The 9,994-nt window shown below is 40.4% G+C and overlaps 1 protein-coding gene across 2 annotated transcripts; it reads left to right on the top strand.

Moving 5' to 3' along the window:
- The first annotated feature begins 564 nt into the window (after window positions 1-564).
- sfxn5b (sideroflexin 5b) lies at window positions 565-9,157 on the top strand. Of its 2 annotated transcripts, XM_034543552.1 has the most exons (14): window positions 565-675; window positions 3,909-3,977; window positions 4,676-4,753; window positions 4,958-4,984; window positions 5,099-5,153; window positions 5,281-5,306; window positions 5,450-5,503; window positions 5,769-5,825; window positions 6,205-6,270; window positions 6,695-6,785; window positions 7,084-7,199; window positions 7,420-7,505; window positions 8,689-8,806; window positions 9,080-9,157. In XM_034543552.1, exons 1-14 carry the CDS (start codon window positions 619-621, stop codon window positions 9,155-9,157), a joined length of 978 nt encoding a protein of 325 aa, XP_034399443.1. In that variant the 5' UTR covers window positions 565-618. The 2 variants fall into 2 exon arrangements, with proteins under 2 accessions (XP_034399443.1, XP_034399444.1); XM_034543553.1 differs by lacking the exon at window positions 3,909-3,977 and having other exon boundaries at window positions 572-675.
- The last annotated feature ends 837 nt before the right edge of the window (window positions 9,158-9,994 follow it).

The raw sequence follows: 9,994 nt of genomic DNA, 5'->3' as shown, positions 1-9,994 counted from the left end.
ATGGCCAGACCTACAGTATATACACATTTACGATCCAATAGCATTGCAAGGCAAGACAATAGGACCCATTGACTATGTAAATGTGGTCTTTCCCCAAAAAACGTTTTTGCAAATGTGTTTTTTGGAGAGATAAAAGTGACAATGTAATATTACAACCAGGGGTCTTACAGGGTTAAATAGAAGCAGCATCTTTCCCCCGGGCACTTCATGACAAGAGCATCATGAAAAAGCCGAGTGTGGAGACTAATATTTATATTCCATGTAATATATTTGTATCTCCCTTTATTATCAAGTGCGCATGTCCAGCAGCCTGATCGATGCCCCGCACGGACACCCTTCTCCCCTCAGGCCACACGTGATTCATCGGGGTCACTCACGACACCTAAAGGGTGCACCAACTGTTATCGCTCCCAAGATCAATCCCCAAACAGTTACGCAATAGCTTTCCCCTGATCGATCATTTGGGACGTGTAGTCACGCGGCGCAACTTTGCCAGCGTGAGCGCAAAACGAGAGGACTACAAAACCCGACATGCGCAGCGGCTCACGAGTTTACACGCCGGGTGTAGTTCCCACCGTTCATGATTCAGTTCATTAATAAATACATTAGTTCGGTGTCATGGCGGAACCCGCAGCGTGTCCTGCCTTCCAGCTCGGGAGACCCCGGTACGAGCAGGTGAGTGCGCTCTTCTGCGCCGTTAAAACGAGCCGGAATGACATGTTGTGTGTCCGGCTTTGCGGGTGTAAAACCGCCCCGACGCTCCTCCGCTCCTCCGCTCCGGCTGCTCCTCCGGCTGCGCACACTTTGGAGCCGAAGTTGTCTTTGATGTGCGGTGCCGCTTCTTTGTTGTGAAGCCGCAACAACTTTGAACTGAAATATGAACTTCTTGATTGGATCGGTTTCGAGTTTGGTTCTCGTTGCACCGGGAGAGAGAAGCGGTCGCGCGGCAGGTTCACGTCGCTGTTTGGCACATTTCACACCCTTTGCGTCCCCGTGGAGACGCCGCGGCACACTGAGACCCCGCTTGGCATTTTAAAGGCAGTTTATCACGATTATTATCTAAAAATATAATTTATAAAACATTTTTGAATGTATATATATATTTTTGTTGTTGTTGCCTTTTTTAATATGGAGATTTCTGATACAATCTCCAAATCTGCGCATCATTTGTTCTCTCATACATCTGATAGTGTTCTTCTCCTTCAGGATGCTCTCTGCAGATTGAATGTGGCCTCACATGTGATCGAGATTAATGGCGTGTCCTTCCTTATTTGAAGCCCATTACTCAATTTTCCATCCTCACTGAATTTGCATTGGTCAGCCCTGAGAGATAATGTGACCTTCACGTCGACTTATTACCGGGGAGGAGGGGTATATTTACATTTATAAGGCATCATAATTCAGAGCCATTTATTAAACGGCACCTCAAAGGTTCCCCAGATAGTATTGCAGAGGTCATTAAACGGATTGTGTAAATAAGTCTCTAAACTTTTTGATCCTCGATTTCTTCAACTGATATGAGCTGTAAATGCAACTTTTATGACTCTAAACTGCAGGATGTCAACATGGAAATAATACTACTGAAAGGCACCAGAGACAAACAGCTTATCTTACATGTTGAGCCCACAGGCGCCGATGGTCTTAGTTTGAAGTGAACCATTAACATTTACTGCTGAGAAGTCAATTTAATAACTACAAAGAGACAGAAAACAAGTGCAAAACAACCCAAAACCAATGCAAAATGGCCTCAAGAGATGCCATTGTGTGTCTTTCAGTCTGGGGGTTTTGCTTTTATGTCGGTGGCTTGAGGGACAATATGACGCAGGAACACAGGATGTGGCTTGGTTCAGACAATTAATAGTTAATTTAAACCTTTTGTCTCCTGTGAATTACTTCTTTTTGCCATCACCATCATTTTAGAGAAGAGGGTAATGAATAATGTCTCCATCATAAAACCTTTTTATTTTTTTATTTTCCCATCTGAAACCTGAAGTTCACGTCGGGGCGATAACACTTTTGGTTGCTTGCGTCAAAGCAGTGAGAATTAGGCCAGTGTTTGAATCTGCATTGCTCAGTGTGTCTGTGCTTTCTGCCGCGCTCCGTCTCTGCGAGCCTTGTTGTGTACTCTCCGGGGAGCTGAAGCTCATGCATAATTAAAGCGGGCTCCTCACATGGATCCTCAGTCTACCCTGACTGTTACAAAACAGCACTGCAGCACATATGGCCCCGTCATGTGAACGGCAGTGGCAGAACACCCAGGGTCACCGTGCAGCAGAGATGGTGTATGTACAGTCTTTTGGAGGACTGGGTGGTGTTTCCAGTCATGTCAATTAGGACTCGATGCTGAACAGATCATTAAAATCCAGCAGGGTTTGTTCCTCTGTCTTTCCACTGTTTTTTTTCTGCCCTTCATAACTGATTAATGTCTCCGAGGGAATCTGATTGAAGCTGCCATGTATTCTCCCCTCTGGTTTGCCAAAGAGACTCTTGGCATACTTTGCTGCTGGGCCTTTTCAGACTGTTGGCACTCGTCGTTAGCGATTGGCATGCTGATGAAGAGTGTGTGGAGGGGACAGAAAACGGGGCTCCAAGCCTCACTTGGAAGAATGTTTGGTAAATGTAAACTCACTCAGATTGTTAGTGTGTGTATATATATATATATATATATATATATATATATATATATATATATATATATATTCAAAAGTTAATCTCAAAAGGAATTTTTCACTTTTACATTCTCGGTTGTATTGAGTGAGATTGTTCTGTTGTGATAGCGGAGAGACTTTGTCACCCATTTTATTACTTTTGATAATTGGTTGTGTTTTTAATATTTTAAAACTTCAGACGGCACGTCAAAGTATCTGCACAAATCTTTACCTTTGGAAACAAAATACTGAGACAGTCTTTTTTACTCGTAGTCAGAACTCTCAACTGCATCTCATGGTCTTCATCTATAGTGAATATAAGCGTGGACTAGTCCGGCATGGAAATGTACTCATACAGCAACGGGGGAAATTGGGAAATGCACTTATTTGCTTTCGGGCAAACAGGATTTTTTTTGTTTGTTGCGTAATTATGAAGCTACAACCAGCAACAGGTTATCTTTAGTTTAGTTTTGTATGTCTATGCCTTATGTAAAGCGTCTTTCTGTGTGTAAAGCTATATGAATTCAATGTATTATTATCTTAGCACAATGATCAGCAACGATGACTTGACTGATGGTTTTCAACATGGCGGCCAGGTAAAAAAAAATGTTTACATTTTTTTTTTTACAAATAACACTTTAAATGATGACAGTACTCGCAAATGACACGGTAGTACAACATGTAGAACCATACTTTGGTGTTTCATTTTTACCTCTTTACTTAAGTTTATATAGGACAGTTCACTAAAATAGGTTTCTGAAGATATTTGAGACTTGGCAATACAGTAAGATCATCTTGATTAACATAAAACCAGCGCCGCCTAGTTTGACAGTTTGGTCATGAGCTTCTCGAGCTGATTGACAGCTGCATCAGAGATTCCTCGCCTCTGATTGGTTCGTTTTTCTTCGGGTTTGCAAATTCCACCAGGAGAACGAAAAGGAGGCAGAGGAACCGGATGTAGTCACAGATAATCAGTCCGGATGTAGAGACAGTTTAAGATGATAAAACATTATTTTGATAAAAGTTACCAAATGTAGCTTTAAATTAATTAATGTATTAAGAAATATACAATAAACTGTGTAACATTATAAATACATAAATGTAATTCTGCAACAGACAAAGCAAAGTGTTAGCATGTGTAAATATGCCTTATTTGCTCCTCTCAGACTGCAGTAAATGATCCATTCCCAGAGGGGAGGATGGTCCTCTGTTGTCTTGGTATATTGTGCTTTCATTAAGAGTTAACTTTGTCTCCTCAAGGGCTCGTTCCTCGGCCGGCTGAGACACGTCATAGACATCATTGACCCCAGCACCCTGTTTGTGTCCGAGGTAACAACCTGCAACACTGTTGACATGTTGGCATGTTGACATGTTGCTGACAGGCGTTTTTAAGACATGGTTTCAGTACAAACTTCAAGCTTCCATCCACAAGAGTATCATAAACTGTCACGGAACAAATGATCAGATTTCTAATGCAGCAGCTCTTGTTTTGACGACATTAAACATTCGTAGAGCTGAATTCATTGATCGTTTGAACGTTTTTTTTAATTGTCAATTAAACGTTATTTTTTAAAGAGAGTTTGCTGCTTACAGCCTCTCAAATGTCACTGTTTCCTGATTTAGTTTTCTTATACCAGTGGTTCTCAACCTTTTTTCAGTGATGTACTCCTTGTGAAATAATTTTGTTCAGCTAAGTACCCTCTAACCATGCACTTCTATCTTATTGAATATGTATTACATAACTATTCTTAAAGGAATTTTGAATGGATGCTAATTTTGAATATATTTAAAATAAATCTCACGTACCCCCTGGAGTGCCTTCCCGTGCCCCCATTTGGGATCCACTGTCTTATATGATAGTGAATTACACATTTATGGGGTTTTGGTCAAGATGCCATGTTAGGCTTTTAGACTATTTGCTGACATAAAAAAAAAAAAATGAAACTATAAATTGACAAAGCATTTGATAGTTCATTTTTCTCATTACGTTCCAAACCGGTCTAACACAGCCTCATGTCGTTCTGTAGAAACGATTGGAAGAATGCGTGAAACTGCTCGATGACCACAAACATGGCGAGCTTCCACCTGGAATGTCCGATCTTCAGGTGAGTTTTTATTCACACTGATGTGATGCAATTCAGAGTATGTTGCAGGATGGTATGATAAGGCCACGAAGGCAGGAAACAAAGTACACATCACAAAGGCTGAAGCTAAACGCACAATTATCACACACAAAAAAAGTGAACGTGTCCTAACCAAAAACAGAGCAAACATAAACCTAAATAATACTTCTCTGCTCACCTGTGCAGCTGTGGGAAGCCCAGAAGATCAAGCAGGTAAGTGATGCGTCGGGGATACCCGTAAGTGGGCTCAGGTGAACTGCACCTCCATACATTCAGGCCTCGGGGCTCCTGGCAGCATGAGGATGACGCCATGCTCTCTGCACGCAGGCCATCATTCACCCCGACACAGGAGAGAAGATCTTCATGCCATTTCGAATGTCAGGTACGACCTCGGATGAAGATCTTTGCTGAAGTTGTTGAACTTACTTCCATGTTGTCCTCATTTGTTCTTCTTTTATTTTTATTTTTATTTCTTCTTTTACACTGAACATCATTTCTTCGCTGTGCAGGTTATGTACCATTTGGAACGCCGATTGTGAGTCTCATATACAATATCATACATTTAAAATCATGGCTGTGCAGATGTCTGTTTACATGGTCGTGTTTGGGGACAGATGAAATGAGACTTTGGACTTATTTTGCCCCAGAAATAAGCTCTTATTCCCTGGTCTCATCTAGGTCATTGGCCTTCTTCTTCCAAATCAGACTGTGGTGTCTACCATTATATGGCAGGTACTGTAAAAACATCAAACCATTGCATTTTTTGTACATTTTGAACATCTGGTAAGTACACTCGTATGTGTACATGCAGTGCTTAAGAACATTGTTGTGCTTCTTGCTCCAAGCTGTTGCTTTAAAAAGAAACATGTCAATATGTAAATGTCTGTCTTTGTATCCATCCTTCCTCTCTTCCTGTCCTTTGTTTCCCTTCCTTCTTTCCTTCATGCCCTCCATCTGCCTCCTTTCTTTCCTTTTGTTCATCCCTTCTTTCCTATAGTGGCTGAACCAGAGTCATAATGCCTGTGTGAATTTTGCCAACCGCAACGCCACAAAGGTGAGAACTACCACCTCTGGATATTCAGAGCTTTATTCTCTCAAATACTCAAAAGAATATATATATATATATATATAGAGAGAGAGAGAAATAATAATAATTATTAATATATAATTTTATATATATATATATATATATATATATATATATATATAAAAATAATAATCTAGATTATTATATATATATTTTTTACATATTCATATTAATTTTGGCTGGTCTAGATTATTATGTTATGGTTTTAGATAGTAGGATATTATGTGTAGTGTTTTTAAATACCATCTTAAGACATTACATGCCGATATATAAAATACAAAATGCCACTATAGGGAGAAAACCATGTATAAAGCTGTGATACAATATTTATTGTCTGCCTCCTCAGCCAACGCCAACATCCAAGTTTCTTCAAGGGTATGTCGGAGCTGTGACCAGCGCCGTTTCTATTGCAGTGAGCGGGTTTCTTGTTCAATCACCTCATCATCCTCTTTCAGGATACTATACTTTTTTTCCTTCGTGAATTCTACCTGTACACGAAAGCATCATGAGCTGTTTTGTTTCTTCAGCCTACAGAAGAAGTTGTAATGATGTTTTTGGCTGTGTTTTATAGACGGTATCATAAGCGATGATGGTAATATTTATCTTTTGGAATAGTTTAAGCTGTATAGTTCGAGTGTTTATGTAAATGTATTAGTGACAGTAAATAAGGATCCTAACACGACCAGTAATACACTTGGTACTGATGCGAATACAAAGAACATCTTTGCTGTATAGAAGTATTTAAAGCATGTAACATAAGTTTTGACCAAACATTGATTTTGATAGATTTCTTTAAGATGTTGCTTTTCTTTTTAAAGTGTTTTTGTGTTTACTAGGTGGGGCTGAGTGTGCTGATTAAGAAGGCCAACAAGCTGAGTCCTGCCACCAGAATGATAATTCAGAGACTGGTCCCCTTCCCAGCTGTCGGTATGTTTGCACCAGTTATCATCACGCGGCCCTCTGGTGGTCGGAGTCAAACCATCTGACTGACGTTACACTCACTTTATCCTACCATGTTACAAATGAGACAATTATGTGCGTACATCTAACATTTCAGAGCTTGTAAATTGCAGCAATGCCATTTCTATATATCTGAATATTATCAGTGTTTTTAGGGTATTCCTACAAAGATATCTCAGGGAATTCCTTCTTTCTCGTCTTCAGCACGTGTTCTTGTGTAAATGCATTAAATCATAGAAGCTGTTTTTTCTCTCCCCATCCTCAGCTAGTGCAAACATCTGTAACGTGGGCCTGATGAGACACAACGAGCTGTCGGAAGGCATTGATGTGGTGGACGACAACGGCAACGTGGTGGGATCCTCCAAAATTGCTGCTAGACATGTGAGTGTTTTTCTCTTTTTCATACTCGGCTAATTGTGACTCGACTGCACTGAATATGTTCGTACACTTACCGTCTCTCACTCGGATGGCGGCTGATGATGGGGAAAATGCATCTTTTCGCTCCGCAGACATCTGATCCCATAAAAGAGAAAATGAAATCCAACTCATTGCAGTATTTGAAATGAAGCGTGTGCACAATGTTCTCCTCTTTTCCCCCCAGGCGATCACGGAGACCGCCTTCACACGGGTGGTCCTCCCGATGCCGATCTTTGTCCTGCCCCCCATCATCATGTCCTACCTGGAGAGGTTTGTAGAGAAACATATAGGTGGTATTTACTTTTAAGATCTTGTGACATTTACTTTCATTGTTGATTTGATCTACAGATTATTTTCACAATTAATCGGTTGGTCCGTATGTCAAATGTGAAAAGATTTGCGATATGTGAGTCTTTTTAAAATTTCTTTTAATGTTTTGTACTAACATAACAGAATAAGACAAACAGAACATTTTCACGTTTAATTAGGATTTTTGTTTTCCCTTTTTGCTTTGAATATTCCTTTAAAAACTCAGCAACGTACCCTGAACAGGTTCTAAGTTACTGTTAGTATTCAGGTATACTGAAAAACAGCAACTTCTTATTCTTTATTTTACGAGAGATCATTCAGAATGAAATCAATGTTTCTCAACCTGTCTGGTCACCAACCAATCAGTGATATTGATTTTAGAGGCCTGAATATTAGCAGTGAACTATTAATTGATCTCAGTAGAGAAACGGAAGCTTAAAAGCAAAGTAAACATCATTATTTTATTTCTCTCGACCCCTCAGATCTATCTTGCGACACCTTGTGGGGGTCCCAGCCCCCAGTTTGGGAACTGGCGGCCAACATGATTAAACATTCTTTAAAAACTGGGTCAGAAAAACTAATTGTCATTCTTCCTTTGAGCATATTTTTAAAGGAAGTTGTGGACAATAAAGCCTTTGATTTTATTCTGCTCTAAAACGTCAAAACACAGAACGCCTTAAATTACAACATTACATTTAGTAATTGATCTATTTCCTGCATCAAAAACCTCTTTCATGCTTTCTCTATTGTTCGTTATTGCCGTCTGTCTTTAAAGGTCTGATGGTCTAAATAATGTGTTTACTGAGCATGAGCCGACATATGTTGTGCCCCACAGTGCTACTCATGTATTTATTCAGCAGGAGGCCACAACTAGAGAGAACGTAAAGAAAAATGAACAAAATGTAACAGACTTTCTGTCTCTATTAAATAAAGAAGGACAGATAAAGTGCAGTCTGACTCATTGAACCCAGAACTGTAACTTGCACACATACCCACTAATTGTGGAGAATAGCTTCCCCCTCCGCCCCCTAATTCTGCACGCATCTTTTCTCCGGATCCAAAAATAACTCGTGGCGTTGCAGCAGTCATCTGGGATCGATCCACAGCGCAGGCTCACGTTTCCTTTCTTCACCATCTCGCGTAGGCTGCGGTTCCTGCAGAGCAACCGCCGGTTACTGCTGCCCGTCCACGGCCTCGTGTGCCTGGTTACCTTCGGCCTCTCCCTGCCCGTGGCCCTCAGCCTGTTCCCCCAGATGTCTCAGGTACGGCGAAACGTTGCTTCAACCGCTCCCACTGCTAATTCCAGGCCAGATGGCGGAAAAAAAGAGGGAGCAGCTGGGGAGAAATTCAAATTACACATACACCACTTGACATGCACAGCCCCGGCCCACGAGCTCATATTCACCTCTTGCTCCAGATGTCTCTTCCCTCGTGTAATTAAAAGTCAATGATTTCCGAAGCTTAAAGTCAGAGCGATGTCGAGCGACGCATTTTGACTCTCAGTCTCTGCGCTTTTTTTGTTGTTTTTGTCACAGATTGAGGCGTCTTGCCTAGAGCCGGAGATCGCCATGGCAACAGATTGCAAGGTGTTGACCTACAACAAGGGTTTATGATGGAGGCCGCGTGGGGACGGAGATGAGGCTGTCGTGGAGAAATTAGTGGGGTTCCTCCTGTCGACAGGTTTGAGAGTCTTTCTGCTGCCTGTGGAGCATCAGTACTAACACAGGGTTGTTTTCTACTTCACGGTTCTCAAGATCACACAAATTATCGAGCCAAGGTTTATAAAGAAGAAGCTCTGTATATAGAAATTATGATATATTTACTGTGAAATCAGTTTTTTAGTATTAATGAAATGATTTTAATATATCTACAAAGCGGTGTTTCTCACACATGGCTGCTTTTCAACCAATAACACGGGTTTGAATACAGTTTGAATCTGCAATAACTGACTCTTTAGCTGGCTCTCAACTCCGTCTCTTTTTGAAGCCCAAATCTCCAAAATTAGTGGTTTTCAACCTTTTTTTTTTTTTTAATCTTGTGGTCCATAAAAAAAGTTCTATCGGCCTGTAACTTTCGTCACCGGTTGCATAAACACAAATATAATTTTTTAGAGACTGGAAGAGGAAAACTATTCTTATCTTTCACAAGAAAAAAAAAGCAATGCTCAGGGATGGGTCGAAAAAGAAATGATATAATTTAATGCTGCTAAAATGTTGATTTTGTTAATTATCCCGAAGATACATTTTGTGACCCCAAGATTATGACATTATCCTAAATCTACAATTATGCATCTCTTTCTGAGTTTGATTCAGAGGCATCTGTTAAAGCATGATGAACAATACTGGATTTCTGAAGCTGATGAAAAATAAAAACATAAACTTCCTTAAATAAGTTTTTTTAACATGGATCCTTAAAACTATTTAATTAAAGAATTCTGACCATGAAAAAAC

The sequence above is a fragment of the Cyclopterus lumpus genome, chromosome 10 (genome assembly GCF_009769545.1).
Source record: "Cyclopterus lumpus isolate fCycLum1 chromosome 10, fCycLum1.pri, whole genome shotgun sequence".
Taxonomy (NCBI): Eukaryota; Metazoa; Chordata; class Actinopteri; order Perciformes; family Cyclopteridae; genus Cyclopterus; species Cyclopterus lumpus.
Note: the sequence above shows the minus strand (reverse complement) of the source record. Positions and strands in the feature narration are given on the sequence as shown.

What these genes read in the sequence shown, in the direction of transcription:
- sfxn5b (XM_034543552.1), top strand. Translation starts at nt 619, where the DNA reads ATGGCGGAACCCGCAGCGTGTCCTGCCTTCCAGCTCGGGAGACCCCGG. An exon ending in GGTCCCCTTCCCAGCTGTCG is followed by an intron (nt 6,786 to 7,083) that starts GTATGTTTGCAC and finishes CCCCATCCTCAG; the next exon opens with CTAGTGCAAACATCTGTAAC. An exon ending in ATCATGTCCTACCTGGAGAG is followed by an intron (nt 7,506 to 8,688) that starts GTTTGTAGAGAA and finishes CATCTCGCGTAG; the next exon opens with GCTGCGGTTCCTGCAGAGCA.